Consider the following 17,173-nt stretch of genomic DNA (forward strand, 5'->3'; position numbering starts at 1 on the left):
CTTATTGTAGTCGAAATTGGTAAAGATGAGCCAATCATTTTCGCACGCGGTCTAAACAAACTGCAACAGAGGATTTTGCGTGAAGCGTTTCGGTGTTCGTTTGTGTGTTTATGGACATGTATGCATCTGATAATACCATATCCGATGGTGCTTTTTTAATTATAGAAGCATAAGCAGGTAATAGAAAAGGTCGTAGAATAATCAAGAAAGATTTCCAAAGGCTTTTGAGACACTATCGACTTGTACAGTGGTCTACATTATTTATTTAAAATTTCGAAACAACGAATTTGTGTTATATAAGAGCTTAAGGACAAAATAAAGGACTAGGTAAAGGAACTACGTTGGTGTGAATTGAAGTATGAGTTTGGGGCTTAGCATATGAATTTACCTGTGCCTGTTCCTATAGAAAACTTTTCAATTTTTTTTCACGTCCCAATGCGGTGCACCCTATATTACTAGTAATTGCACACCGAAGCATCATACTTCATTGCATTGTTATATGACCTATTTGTCGGATCCCATAAAATAGGCTGCCTTTCAAATTCATCAATCAATTTTTAAACACTTTTCCCTGCACCACTCCATAGCTAGACACAGTTAAAACTCCACAAACGCAACGAATGTTCGAAACTGCCGTGCTCAGTGAACACCTGCAAACGTATAAATTCTCTTCTAGCAAGATCTGTTCACCGACAAACCTCCGAAAATGTTTTGCGCCTTCTGTTCAGTTCAGTGCAACATACTGAGTAGACGAATTTTATAGAGCGCGGCGCGTTTGATTCATTCCGTGTGTTTTGTGAATACCCATCACAATACTAACTGCTTGGACAATTAATGTACATATGTAATGGGACAAATTAATGTCCCATTACATCATACATTATCTTACTATTTCACTACTTTGTTCATTTAAAATGTTTTGACTAGCAACCGATTTCAATTCCATATAAACAATTTTTCCAGGGAATGTGTCTATTCACGAATTTCGATTCTACTGTTGTTGAAGCGAATGACCAATGCACATTGAAAGTTCAAAAATTGAACAACAATTTGAAAGTATTTTCTGTGTAATCTATATCTGGGCATTGAAACTTATAGTATGATCAGATCATCTGAACATAAGAATCAATCATTATCTCCACAAACTCACTTTAGGGCATTGCAATAATTGATTGGTTATAATAATAGTTCACATATTTATAAATATTCACTATTATTTCAATAGAATATATTCACATTAATATCATAGATATTGTTAGAATAATAGTAATTCGTTCCGGTATCAGAAGGTTTTTAATACAAATAAAATTAATCAAAATAAAATTTTTGAAACCGTGAACATGAAAATCGTTTCTATTTCTGTGAACGAGATTATGACCATAAATGTTGAAATGCAATAAACCTCATGTCTGCTATAAACAAAGTAGTACCAAAAGAGAATGAACAACAATGAGAACAAGATTATATAATAAGTTATATTTGGTTATTTATATACAATACATAAAATTATATAAATATCTCAAACTTTTTTTCATAAGTGAGTATTTGATTTAATTTAAAATTTCAAAGGACAAGCACAAAGGCTATTCCAGTTAACAGAAATCTCGAATAATTTAACAATATAAAATAGTATTTTGATAAAATATTGATTATTCAATAATCCACTACAAAAAATTGACTAGGCACATTACTAAATAAAAAAATACTATCGATACTCTTGAACTTCCATTTTCAGAATCATCTGAAAAAAAAAATAAATATAATTATTTCAGAAACTATAACAATAAATAATTAAGTTGGAAATGGAGAACAAATTGAATGCGACAATGTTTCAACATGTAAAAGCGTCTGCGAAAATTTCTTGATGATACACAAACTTCTAGAATGTGTTCGAAAAGTAATGTAACGTAAATTACATATATACTAGGTGCACTGTAACTCAAAAATAACTTAGCATACAGAGGTCGGCATAAGTGAGGAAACAAATTAAGAGAAAAAACTAAAACTGCATCGTCAAAATGAATTTTTTCTCCAAGCATATAATATCTATATTATTTTTGACACCACGGATAGTAGAAATAACCTATTCTTTTACTAGTAAAATAATGAACGCTCATTATTGTACTAGTAACAAAATAATGTGAAACGATAGCAACGTTTTACTATGGTCGTTGTAACCAACTAGGCAGAAACTGTCATTTAAGTTTTATTTAATTACAAAAACGATTCGAAAAAGGAAATGCATGATTCTCTTGCAATAACGCGGCCCCACACTTAACATTAAGGTACTCCCGTATACATAAAGCGTAGGGCGGCAAAGCTCCATCCTGCATGAGATGACAGATATTAGAGAGTGTTGGATCGTTGTACATTTGCCCACGTAAATCTTCGAGCATTTCAAGATAACTTGGGCTCGATACGTGATCCTCAAAAAAGTATGGATCCACGAGACATCTCGCATCCATACACCCCAGGCATGTTTAATTCTTCTTCTTGAGGATTCTGGTCTCTCCAGTACACACAGTTATATCGAATAACTGTACCAATCAGCTTAATGTTTGCTTCATCCGACCACAAAATGGAATGCTGAAACTACGGATTATCCTGACTGCATCCGAGGTTTTACTGGCAAAATTCCAATCTGCTTTCGAAATAGTTACGTACCTTGTTACAAATACCGGTCGTCTAGAACACTACGCGTCAGCCCGTTTTGAAAATTTATGGTGAAAATTCTTTTTTTAAGCGTGTTCGTGTTGTATCGTTTGTTCATTCTGAAAACTCTGTTATCATGACACAGACACAACTGTATGAAGCAAGAACATGCTTTTTATTTTAATCACTTTCGATTTGATTTTTTATACAATGTATTATCATATAAACTCACAGAGCCATTACCTGGAAATTACATTAATTGAGGGCGACGCAGAAAGAATCTTATCTGGTTTGTTGTTTCGGCATATTGTGTGCAAGTGCTTCAACTTCATAATGTGAAATACACTAGTATTCAGTATTTTCAGATGGAAATCACTTAAAAAATGAAACTGTTGGTGTTTTTATGTTATAAAAATCTTAAAAAAAATATTGGGTCAGCTCAACTTTTGAATTCTACAGTGTTTTTAAGTATGAATATGAATGTACAATGTCATTCAATCGATTCAACTGTTTACTTTGGCTTAAAATAATTATTTTTCCAAAATTAGTGTCTCGACATATAAGAGAAAATGTCTAAAATGAATGGGACTTGGTCTGACTATATCACTTATGCAGTAGAACAGTTTAAATATTTAGTAGAGTAAATTAGGCAGCGCTGTAGGTCAATTATTAGTACTACCACTATTGAAAAATTAGTACATGTAGGATTCAGTGAGTTTTGCCAGTCGATAGATCAGCTAATTTTAAATAGAGTGATATGAATATATTATTATGTAATTGAACATAGTGACTTTTGCGAAAACATGCACGATTATGGATTGTTAACTGTCAGTTTTTGATGTGTTGACAGTTTAAATTTGAATAGTGGATAAATAATGAGACATTTACTTGCCAAACTAATAATGAAATATTCAAATGAAATGGTAATTGATAGTAATCGTTCATGGTGATAATTGCAATTTATTTCACAAGGTACTGTCTCTAAAATTTGTATCGAATTTATAGAACATGTTCACACAATTAAAAGGAAAGCAGTTGAAGATGATGCGAAAGTATATATTATATTAAGTGTCAAAGGAAATCCATCAAGTTGCCAGTAGTAATGCATGTCCAACAAAATTATAAATATTTATCAGCAGGCAATCCTTGCGTGAAATATATATATACAATTGCCACTGAAGTTTCACGGGCCTAAAATTTTTACATTATCTATTTAAAATTGTTCCAGAACTGTCCAATTGATACATTTTATAGATCCGAACCTCTCGAATGAAAGTAACTGGTTTCAGCAGAACAGGCCAACACTCCATAATACTTGTTGAACAAGTGGATTCGACGTAGGGGCAATATTGATTGGCCAGTTAGTTAACCAGACTGTGTGTTGATGGATTTTTCTATAGGAATATTTTATAACCAATTATATGTAATACCCACGAGTAGCATTGCAGATCTCAAAGAGAGGATAACTACGAACTATTTGAAAAATCTCAGGACGAATATTGAATCGGAAGTGATTCTCTTGACAAGGGTACTTTCTGCTTTCTTAGAAGTGTAGATAATACTAAAAAAATAGCGTTCTAAAGTGACAGAATTAATTATACCTAGTCATTTGTGAGTGAGAAGTGGATAGAAAAGTAAGTAGCTCCGTTCAAATTCTTAAATAATAGAAATAAATCGATTCTAAATGGCGATATGTTGTTGGTTATTTCTCTTTCAAATCAAAAACTTGTAACTGGTATTGATTAACGATTTAGTATTATTATTTATCAAGTATCAACTCCTAAACTTGTAGAAATGGGTCCAATTAATCAAGATGAAAGAGAAATTCTTTGATTTTGTGAAACGGATTCGCAGAAACATAGAGAACCAAATTAAGCTCAATTTGGAGTTATGGAATAATCAAAATAAACTGAAATTCATATTTTTCGGAGAATATTAGACTATGTAGTCGGTACTTATTATCAATGTAACAATCTTACCAATACATATTCCACCGTGTTCTCTTAAAAACGATCTACATGCACAAACTCCAGCAACACACTCTAGGCGATCATGTTTTTCTGGATAAGGATCGTGGCAATCAGAATGAACGGTGCATACGTCACCAAGAACTGAAAAATTCCAAATTATCAGCTGAACTTAAAACACATAAAGTTAAAAATATTTTAAGACAATCAATGAAACACAATTTTTTACTCTGAGTACTGAGAATTTGGGTGAGTTTATAAGAACTGTGGTATATCTGGGTTACTTGGTATAAACGACGCGCTCAAGCTCCGAAACTGAAGATTTTCATGGTTTATTACATTTAAATTCCAATGTGTCAACATGTCGACGGTGGTAGTGCCAGAACGATTTGGACTCCTGAAAATATCGAACGTGTTCGACAAGCAGTGTTAAAAAGTCCACGCCGATCGACCGTCCGTCACGCCACACGCCTTCGAATAAGTGACAGATCGGTGAGAAGGATACTCCATCAAATCTTCGATATAATTCAGGTTATTCAATCTCTTCACCCGAGTGATTATCAACAGCGTCTCAGATTTTGTGAGGTTATGCTTCCCAGGTTGGAAGAAAATGATGACCAAATTATCATCTGGTGGTTGAGTTATGAGGCACACTTTCACCTCTCCGGTTTTGTAAACAAACAAAATTTCACGTACTGGGCGGATGAGAGCACTCGCTTGCTTTATGAAACACCTCGTCATACTCAGAAAGTGACAATATGGTGTGCAATATCGGCAAATGGAATCATCGGTCCATATTTTTTTGAGGATGAGGCTGAAAATTCAGTTACCTTTAATTCTGAGAGACACGTTGCGATGATTCAGAGCTTCCTCAGACCTGATTTTCACCGCTTTTCAGTTAATGAAAACACACTTTTCCAACAATACGGTGCAACTACAAGAATTTCAATGATTGCGGTGAATGCTTTGTTGCCAAGGCGTATCGTTTCTCGAAACGGGGATATCTCTTGCCCCCCTCGGTCTCCCGACCTTACTGTTTGCGACTTCTTTTTATGGGGTTATCTAAAAATGAAAGTATTTGGAACTAATTCGCCCAGGACCATCCTGCCCCTAAAACGACGAATTCGTGACAAGATTGCAGCAATACCAATTGATATGCTGCGACGAGTTATGCAGAACTTTCCGACTCGATTTCCGACACCGCATAGGTGTCAACGTAAGACATTTGGCCGATGTAGTTTTCAAAAAATAAAATTATATACGAAATTATCTCGATTTGCCGAGCCATTTATCTTCTATCGATATACGACACGAGACGTTCCAACGGAAATAAATTTCGAAATAATCTGTAACCGAGTTTAAAAAATGATTTCTTTAGCAGATAAGAGTTTGAATGAGATGATATTGGAAGATATACATCTTAAAGTAGTAGTAACAGACGTTTGAATATTATTTGTATAATGAGTAGGTAATACCTCTATGATTATACCTCCTCGCCGAATAATACCAAAATTATTTTAAATACTGACATACATTTACTCATTATGAAAAATCCTTCGACAAAATAGCAATTTTACAAACTCTTTATTTCCAATTGACTTGAGTTTTCCAAAGATATCACTGTTTATAGGAAATATGATGGTGGATGAATTCCGTCAGCTCCTTTGTTCACTCACAACTTCGAAAGACCTTAATGTTAATGTTATTCAAGAATAATGTTTTACGACATACAAGGTGTGGAGAGTAATGAGATTAGCTTTAGATACGGCAATACACTTCTGAAACCGGTGTTTCAGTAGGACAAGGGTCTATGGACGTAGAGGAAGGCCTCAAAATGGACGGTTGATGATGAGAATAATCAGTTGAATCTGAGTCAAACCACCTTTTATCAGATTTTGACCAATTAATTAGAAACAATTAGAAATAATCTATTTATTCGCTAATAAAAGTCTCCCTTTATTCATCAACCTCCTTGCTCATCCTCATCTCAAAAGACAAGGACAAGAGCAATTGTCAAGTCCAGTAGAACTATATTATTCCATAGTAGCTTCCATAGTAGTCGGAACAGATTCAAACTTCTTGTTGATCACGACTAAATTCAATTTCTCAGCAACAATATGTATTTTATATCCTTAGAATGTGTACTTACGGCGATCTTCTATACATTTATTAATTCTATCCTTGTAGTGATATAATTCTTTACACCTGCATTCTCCTTCAATGCAGTGTGAATATTCTCCTAACGTAGCTGTACATTGAGCATTATCTATACAACTACTGTTGTTTCCCTTAACTACTTTTAGACAGAGAGATTCATTTTTAGATGCGACGTAACCAGCATCGCATGTACATACTGAATCAAGACATTTGGAGAATTGAATAATCGAACACTCTGGATCGGATTCGCATGCTTCACCAAGACCTGAAAAAAAATAATAAAAAGTAGATACTTTATCGTAGGTACCTGTTGCTTTTGAACTACATAATAAAAGTATGGCAAGACAATAGAATTTATTTATGTAATGTTTCTCGAGTTAATTAAATGGTACAAATTTCATACTTTATAACTATTATTTCTTCACTTCCCGGATTGGTTCAATATTCAAATAACTCTTCTATTGTGAGCTCATGCCTCATATATGTTAGAAATGTCTTTCCATCTACAGTTAACTTCTCCCAGAAATATTAAAAAGATACTTCATAACCACCTACTGATAGATGAAGCCACCAGCAATCGTTTATAAATTTCACTATTGAAAATACTCATTAATTTCTATTGGAAAGCTTGAAAAGAATAATCGAACGTCAACTTCGTCATTTATTAGGATCATTGACGTATCTTCTAGTTTGTTGCTTTCATTCTCATACGTTTCTAATAAATATTTTACTTGCGGAGCTCAGAGTTCCATCAACTTATTAGGGTGTTAGCCTACAGCCATTAATTCGAAACATGGTTACGAATTCCCGAAGAAGAATGCAACTCTTGAGATACCACCATACTTTACTACGCAAGACGGTCGGGTCATTATTTGAATACAAGGTCTGGCTATTAAATAACGAGACTGCGCACCTAGAGGGCGCCCTAGATGGGAGGGGAGTGCCGAGAGAGCAAATCAAAATTCAAGGCAATGTTGATCGTTTTAATCGACATTAACGGTATCTTGATGACTGATGACTGAATGGTTGACAGTCTGAGAATCAGACTGTCAACCAGACTACTATTTATCAATTTTGGCAACATTGCGAGAACGAGTTCGTAAATAACGGTCCGATTTTGCACCAGGACAACGCACCTGCCCATAACGCGCTATCTGTGAAGCAGTATTTGGCCGGTAAGCGCCCTCCAGTGCTCGAACACTCGCCGTACTCACCAGATTTGGCACCGTGCGACTTTCTTTGTTTCCGAAGATGCTTTGGAAGGGACCCGATTTGAGTCGATGGAAGCGGTAAAGTAAAAAACGGCAGAGCTCCTAATGGCCGTCACCAAAGATGACTTCCAGCACTGCTTCGATCAATGGAAAAAAACGTATGGAAAGGTGTGTGGCGAGGAGAGGGGAGTATACTGAAGGAGAGCATTCGAATGTAGAACAATTTTTATGATAAAACCCTTTTTCGTAGAGAAATGAATTTTGATTATGAACTTGTAACCAACTTCTTTTTCGAAGGGTGATATAGTGACTGAAATAAAATCGAAAAGTTCTTCCTTTGAGAAATTTTTTTATTATTTATTCTTTTCTGTCAACGGCATTCTTGACATGTAGTGAATGAAATGTTTTATAGTAAATAAAATAGAGTAATGTCTACAAAATTATTCCTATATACTTTTTCTAGAGGCTATCTTTTAATAAATATTTAAGCAACTTCCAATAAATCTATTGAATGAGATTTCGTTCACTTGTTTATTTTCGACAAAAATATTCGAGAATCAAGTGGGAAACCTCAAAAAGAATTTTTCATTCAGTGGTTGATCATTAAACTACGTACTAAAAAAGTTTTCAACATAATGTTATATTTTATACTATAGCTTTTACTTGCGGCTTCGCTCGCAATGAAGCCATTAACACTTTAGTTAATTTGGCTCGTCTTCAAAGACTCTTACAGTGTGTAGTTTGGGGTTCATATGCATAGATCCATGATTTGTCGCTTGTCATGATGCTATACACGCCTTTTGAAGCACAGCGATTAAACTTTTTCAGCCTTTCTTTGCACGAATAGACACGGGCTTCTTTTGAGCAATTGTCAAATTACGCGGTATCCAATGCGACAAATCTTTTTTGAAAGCCAAATGTTCATGCCATATTGAATGTATGCTAGTACGAGTATGCCTCAATGTCATGTTACATGAGGATCTTGCGCAATATCAGCTTACACCCAACATCGATGTTTTCTGGCACAACAGCCGATTTTGGACGATATTTAGGAAATTGATCCTGTAACGAAGTGCGACCACGGTTGAATTCGGAAAACCAGCGAAACACGAAGGCTTTAGATGGTGCTTCACCACCAAAATTCGCACCGAGTTGATCGATACACTGTTGTTGGTTTAATCCAAATCGAAAGTCGTAGAAAATCTTCACACGAAAATATTTACGATTTAATTCCATTTTTCAACTAAGATTAATGTTTCAAGTACTCGTATTTGTAAACAACTCGAATAGCACTCATATGACAACACGTTCTGAGTACGTTCACCATTAATAATGTCAAATTTTATTATTGCAATTTCAGATTTGATATATTCACATCACTGTTGCCATATCTCAAAGCTGCAGCTGCAGCTGCAGCACTCGTATAAAGTTTTATCCTCAATAATTCAGATATTCATATGTCACTCCGGTAAGCCTAAATATTTTATATGTATTTATTAGATGTTTTAGACGAATTCTAAAATTATATTCACGCCTGTTTTAATCTATAAAAGAGATTATTGAATATATGTACCGAGAATGTACAGAATAATCTATTGAAAATTAGCAAGAGATAGTGTCATTCACTCGTGAAAATGAGATATTATCTATTGATAGTTAGCTCTGTTATTAAACATCAATCATTTATCAAAGAAGCGAAGAATATGAGCTTTCATGGAACAGAAATAAAACGGAGTTAATTCTAGAATAAAATATTTCTATATTTATGACCTGATGACGAAATATACGAGTATATTGTTATGTATTAATGAAGACAATTATAGCTCTGTTGAAACAGGAATATGCATGGTGAAAGCACAAATACATTTATTAAAAATAGGGATTTGAGTTTTTGGCTTTTCAGCTACTCTGTATCCATACTTAGAAAATATTTGTGCCAAGTATGTACTGATACTAATAGTCTAAGATACCATAAAGGCTGGTTACCTGAATGTATTTGACCAGATCTGAGTTTTGTACATTCAGTCTCCTAAATCTACCGTGCATTAAGTTGCTTCCCAAACGTTAACTTTAAACGAGTTTTGGTAATGTTAGACCCTTTTGACAGGTGGATTCTCATCACACCAGTAGTGTGCATTATGAGTGTTAAGCATGTCGCGTAAAAGTGGCCTCGTCCTCGTATACATTTAAAAAAATTTGGATTGAAGGCTGACCTTTCTTTTAATGTTTGACAAAAATTCACTTTAACCTGTAGATCGTATGGAAAGAGCTCTTGGACATGTCTGTAATGATAAGGATGTAGCTGTTGCTCTTTAAGTTTCCTCCAAGTACATGAAGAAGACGTATTTGTTTTTTTCTTGCCACATTCCTTTCGCAAACTGTTGGATTTTCATCAACTAAATTTAAAATCATATTTTCTTTATTAATGGTTGTTGTTGTTCTTGGCCTACCAGAACTTATTGTTTTAGGTCTCACATTCCCAGTTTCTTGATAACGTCGTTCAATTGCTGTAAATGTATTTTTACTTGGTAACTTTCTTCGAGGAAACTTTTCTGCAAACTCGTAACAGCTGCACTACAGTTTCCTAAAAACTCGCCTAAGGTTAATAAGTGTGTTCAAAATTTGAGTACATTTTGATTAACAATATCTAATTTAACAAATAACAACGTGTTATAAATGTAATGTGAATATAATTATTATTAACTCAACATCATAACTATCAATGAATGGTAGATTTCCAAGATAAACTCAGAGAAAATGCTATTTCCGAATAAAATCCAAAGTTTAATAATTATGGCTATTGGGGGCCTTAGTATGAAACAAATAACAGTTTGAGTCCCAGAACCGCAATACATCATCAATCATCAAATTGCTGTTTGTTTCATACTAAGGCCTCCAATAGCTTAGTGCCCATACTCATTTAACTTTGAAAAACAAGATCCTATACTGACTAGGCTGGATTTTTGTGAAACGGTACAAAAACGAAAGCCTACTCGTTTTATCGATGGGGTCTCATTTACGCGACAAAAAATTTTTATTTCACATAATTCTTACTAATAAATAATAATAATTAATAACTTTATAAATAGTTTTTACCACCATCGGTTCATAATTTTCAAATAAAAATATTCCGGAAACGGTTGACACCATCGAGTTTTATAAAGAGTACCTTTTTGGTGTAAAATTAAATGATGTCAAGTTCACTAGGAATTTTGCTTAATAAATGTAATATTGACAAAGTTATGTTCAATACTACTTGGTACGAACCTTGTAACTAGCGCCCTATGAAACACCCTGTTTATTATTAGAGTTAGTACACTATAGTGTTTAATTTTGCCACAATCCCACTATAAAAACTCTCACTTATCGTATTTTACTAACATTGGAAGGTGCTATTTACGAATACCAAACATTAAATGGTGATCGTGGCAAAACAATGCACTTTTATATGATTTACAACTTGTTTACTACTATTTCCAACTAAGCAGAAGCATTCGTCGTGGTGACTTCCAATCTATATCTTGACATTCTACCAAAAATAACCAATTTATCGTGTTCTACAATTAAAATTATGAGAAATGGACTGTTAACAGAAACTCAAGTCTGATCAAATAGCCGCTCATGAGATATTATATAGTATTGAAACTTGGTCAATAAAAAAAATGATACTCGGTGCTTATACAGTTTTGAAATGTGAATGTATCGCCGAAATCTGAGAATGCTTAAAGAAATAAACATGTAAATATAGTATTAACAATAATTATAAAACAGATGGAAATATTACTAACATAATAACAACATAAAAATGAATGTTTTGATTTTTTTTTCGATACGTCAGTTATAAAAATTAAATTTTCATTTCAATTTGTTAGAAGATTTTTGTTGATACCGTATTATTGGGCAGTCAAAGGATAAATAAAATTACTCTTCAACAAATTGATTTCTTATATAAAATATAATATCCGGTTATAAGCATGCAATGCAAACACCTAAAATTCAATCGCGCTTTCTTTATAAAAATTATCAGTCGGCTTTATTATTGACTTCTGTCGAAGCTTTCAATATATCAAAATGTTTTGATTGTTGTTTATTAAAAATGTGAATGTGAAAGTGAAGACTGAATACTAGGAACAAAAACAAAGCATTTCCAACAAACAATTTAAAGTGAGTATTTTGAAAATTTCAGGGATTGGTGTGATTGCTTCAATAAGCAACTATATCGAGCAGCGACATATGGATTGCCTTTAAAATTCACAAACTACAGAATGAAGATGGCATCTGAAGATGAAGATAATCAATTAATTTTCAAAAATTTTGATCACCACGGTAAAAGTTCCACATATAGTATAATATTGAAGATGTAAATTTGATTACCATTCTATTAAATAGTGTGAAAAAAAATAAATTCATAACCCTATTCAAAAGGTTTCATCTGATAAAATAGAATATTTTTTTTTGTATCAAATAGACCCTTTTCGGGAATCAAACGTACAAGGCGTATAATAGACTATATAATGTATATCTACATAATATCCAACTATTCGTGAGGTGATTAATATCGGACTCTTATATGTTTAACAGTAGCGGTACACAAATTTATAATAATTTATAAAATATAAACTAATTTTGGCATTTGGAATTTGTTATATCTTCCGGTTCCCTTACAAAACTCTAATTCAGAAGAGAACGTTTTATCCAGTACATACTTTTAACTATTATTTCATTCTATTGATTCATTTATAGTAAAGTAACATTATGGTTGTATTATAGTTATTTCTAAATTACTACAAACGCATTTTCTATGCTAAAGCTATTTTTTGACTATCTAAAGTGTATAAATTTATTTACTCTAGAGAGTTCTATGTCTATTGACTCTCTCTCCCATCTACTTTTATATCTATTTTATAACAACGTTTTATCATTACTTCACATTGTAGCCTATTATGAAGAGACATACTTCCCTACAGTGGAAGTTTGAATCTCATAATAATATCTATAACAAACGTGCGGTGATTGAATACTTGCGTTTAAAAGGAAAAATTGGGACAATCTGAAGTATCTTATGTTTTATTAAATCGTGCTTCAATTGTGGTAGACGTAGTCGTGTACAAACATGTGGGGGGGATTGCGTGCAACGGGGGTAGTATCCCACTCGAAAATAATGAATAAATTTCAAATGGATGTTAACTCATGCACGCAGGAAAATACCAGAAGATATCGTTCAATCAGTTTTCTAACGTAGTATATAAAAGACAATATAATTTTATTAACAATAGATTAGAATCACCGTTAATAGTTTTCCGTCAATAGGTATGATTATACTATTACTTCACTGATCATGGAATATGCGAGTCTCTGATCTTTTCCAAAACCCATTCCTGAACCTTAACTAACAGTTTTGGGTGAAATATTTTGTTACTGTTTTTTGAATCAGATTTTGTTGTCACAATCACAACCATAATATGTCACATCAATCAGGTTTACATCGATCATTTGTGAGGAATTTTCAGTATCATAATTCATATTAGTTGGACCATAACCACAAACAAAAATAATAAACGGAAACTAATAATGTATTCATCTTCATCTTCAATTAGATGTTCAAATTGTCTGCCATTTTATATTTGTGAATATTCCAGTCTATTATGAAAAATGTATATTTGATACTTAAAAAGATGTTATCAGTATTATAATTTCACGCCGATTATTAGATGTTATCTTGTACTCATTGAAGATATCTCCAAAAAAAAATTGTTCTAGGGAAATTAATTGGATATTTGTCTTGGAAAACTACATTTGAGTGATCCTGCTTAATCCAAATGTCATTCTAACACAATTAACAACGGGAGTTCTTATTCCAATTTGATTTCCACTGTAAAGGAATACTTCCAAATTTTCTTCTACAAAGAATGGTTTTAAAGAACTGGTTATATATATAAAATTACGGCCAGCATCTACTTTTCACGTAATGCCATTCTATGGTAACGATTATTTGTTCGGCAAACATAAACAAATTACACTAAATGTCCTACATTAGTCAGTGTGAGAAAGGAATTATTACATTTAAAAACAACTATCGATATAACAACCTAACACTGAAATAAACAATTTGATAATAATTTCTATTTCAAACTGTATTTATATTATATACAAGGAAAACTGCTAATTTGGAGTAACTGTGCACACCACTATAAGCAAGCAACATTGGCAAGCATGATTTTTCCACAACAATTATCGTTGTATATGAGTATCTTCGAATATCATAACTTACATATCCATAAATTATATTATTGATGGAGATTTTTAGATAAAAGCTTTAAAAAATTGTACAAGATTTAAGCGGGTCTATAATTTGGAAAAAAGTGTCAATACCAAACATTTACATAAAGTTCTAGCAAAATTCTTTTTTCTACGACTGTGCGTTTTAACCCACTTTCCCGCACGCATTTTAGTTTTGAAAGTGACATTCTTCAAAGGAGAAACAACTATCAAACCACCCGGGTGTGATATCAGTTGTTGTGACAACCCAAGCATGTAATTATTACTAAAACGTTAAACTTGTTCAAAACGTCTTGGGAGTGACCGAATAAGAACAATCTTCTTCTAAATTAAACCACATTAAACCGAATCCGATACAATAATATTAATGGTTTCATCCGACGAAGAACTTCCCGAAGCCATTTTGAAGGCTGCAAATGAAGCTAATTCCGAGCTGTTGCCCGCCAAATCCAGACTAAAGTATGAGAACTTATAAGGAAGAGGTATTTCTGTCGTATTTTTCAGACCTAAGTAAGGTTTTGAAATCTAATACATTATGGTCCCGCTATTCGATGGTAAAAAGTTTCTCTGTTCTACAAATAACTTAAAACCATTGCCGTCACCGTCATCTTTATGCGACCTGCAACCGATGCCATCCTCATCGACGTCATCTACCTTCCAGTTGAAACCAAATGAAAATGTGTCTTTCCCGCACTTGACCGCTTGCCCGAACTCCGCTCCGCGTCGTTCGGGACAACTGCAGTCGCGTGCGGGAAAGTATCACTTTCCGCACTTGTTAGGAAAATAACTATTTCTTTTTTCTATGATATCGCATGTTCATCCTTCTATATCTATATCTATATCTAAGTTGTCTAATCGCCTCTTTTGTGGTTAACCTCTACTCCGTATTATTGAAGATTTATTGAAGATTTATCCCTTTCTATTTTTACCAGTCTTTCGTCTGTCATTCGACATATTTGAGTTCCATTGTTTTTACACTGTGATATCTATTCATTAATGTCATTCACTTCTCTTGTTTTCACTTATTTCTCGGTCTGGTAGTGTTTTTCCCAAGATTCGTCTGAGAATTTTTATCTCTGTGGTCTCCAAGAGCTGTTTCGGTTGTTTCGTCATACTACGGTCTGAAGGCATCCCACGACCTTATTTTGCTCTAGCTACTTGTCCTCTCATCTCGTCTTCCACGTCTCCATCACTGGTTATGTCAATTCCAACCTACTTGAATTTAATTCTTTGTTGTATTATTTTACCTTTAAGTTCTAATTTGAAAGTAAAGGACTCTTTTCAGTTTTATGCAGCAATAATTTCTCAATTCACGTCATATAATTTCATAATTCGAATCACGGTATTTAATTTTAATGTATAAAATTGATACACATTCTAGAAAATATCGAGATGGTTATCAGTGTTGCGGGAAAAGCAAGTTATACATTGTTGATTCCTTGTTCCAATATTTCATAATAGTTGAACTAGAATACAGACTACAGTCGTTTGAATTATTAACGAATTTTTGTGTAGTAGTAATAGATAGATAGATAGATAGATAGTAGATTTTTCTATAATTAATTTGGTTTGAATGTTATAATTTATTTCTCATAATCATTAATGAAAGGTGTTTATTGTAATTAGATCAAAATGTAATTATATCTAGCAACAGATGATCGGGACAGCAGAATTATTTGAAACCATAATGCATCATTGTATAAATACGATATTCCCATCTGATACCGATGAAGCCAGGTTTATAAACTGTACGGTAAATGTCCCTTGTTCAAGTAGATATTATCTACAGAGTATTTTTAGACAAAAAAAGTAACTAAATAGAAATGAGAATCTATGAATCAGTACTGCTACTACTACTGATCTATGGCGGCGAATCCTGGATACTTACCAAGAAAATTAAGCAGAAAATAACGTGAGAAATCAAGATACTACGAAAAATAGCACCGGTGAACACACAACATAAAATACGGAAGACACAATTAGATGTAAATTAATCGTAGTGAGTCTGATGCAAAAAATCAAATAGCGGATGAGATGATTTGGACACAGTGAGAATGACGGGGGACAAAACAGTTAAGGTTATATGGGAAACGGAAACTAACAAAAATAAGACAAGAAGGGAATGGTATACGGAAATAACACATAACCTGAAAAAAGATCAAGCAACTGGAAACGGAAGAAACAGAAAGCAGAAGAGATTGTGGATAAAGAAGTGGAAATTGAATTGCGGTTTGAAATTTAGTGAAAGTGAAAAAGGCATTTGATTTTAGTAGATTAGTGCGTAATCACATTTTAATATTGCTGTTCTAAATTACCTATATGTTTTCCAAGACAAAGGAATTGGAAGAATGGAGACAATATAGTGTCCTATTTGAAAATATATTCAAGTAACTGCATATTTCCAGCGGGGTTAAGCAGGTGAACTGAATTATTTGAAAAACTTTCTTTCAACCTTCTTACTAAATTATTACGTTACTTTATGAACACATTATATTAGTTTGTTAGCATTAACGTCAAAGACAGATTGTATAAGAAATTTTAACTCTCACAGATACATTTTCATATTTAGTTGAAATGCAACCTCTATTATTAATTTCAACAAAAAAATTGTAGCAGTAAGTTTTACTTTTATATTTGTTAAGTTATAGCCGAATCATTCCTAGATACACGCCACTGAGGCTCGTCCCTATCGTCGGTATCTTCAATGATATTTAGAAGTATTAGTAGCCGCTAATCTAAACTCTGTCACTATTCTCCGACAGTGGCTGCTGCTGTCTCTAGTATATTATTTATGTTTAATTTACTGTGGGACATCTTCATCAGATTCTTATATCGAGATTAAAATTTAGATAACTACGAACTTCTAATAGTATAATTGAGATCTTCCGTTGAAAGAGTTGAAGGAAT

The 17,173-nt window shown here is 33.3% G+C and overlaps 1 protein-coding gene across 1 annotated transcript in view; it reads right to left on the reverse strand.

The window, feature by feature from the left end:
- Positions 1–1,459: 1,459 nt before the first annotated feature.
- Positions 1,460–17,173, reverse strand: part of LOC130897803 (prion-like-(Q/N-rich) domain-bearing protein 25) — a 30,900-nt gene continuing 15,186 nt past the window's right edge. The window contains exons 4-6 of the mRNA XM_057806715.1: positions 6,769–7,041; positions 4,632–4,763; positions 1,460–1,741 (exon numbers count right to left, since the gene is read on the reverse strand). Coding sequence (XP_057662698.1) covers positions 1,665–1,741; positions 4,632–4,763; positions 6,769–7,041 — 482 coding nt within the window. The 3' untranslated portion in view covers positions 1,460–1,664. The remainder of the gene's footprint in view (positions 1,742–4,631; positions 4,764–6,768; positions 7,042–17,173) is intronic.

Source organism: Diorhabda carinulata, chromosome 9, assembly GCF_026250575.1.
Source record: "Diorhabda carinulata isolate Delta chromosome 9, icDioCari1.1, whole genome shotgun sequence".
In the NCBI taxonomy this organism is placed as follows: Eukaryota; Metazoa; Arthropoda; class Insecta; order Coleoptera; family Chrysomelidae; genus Diorhabda; species Diorhabda carinulata.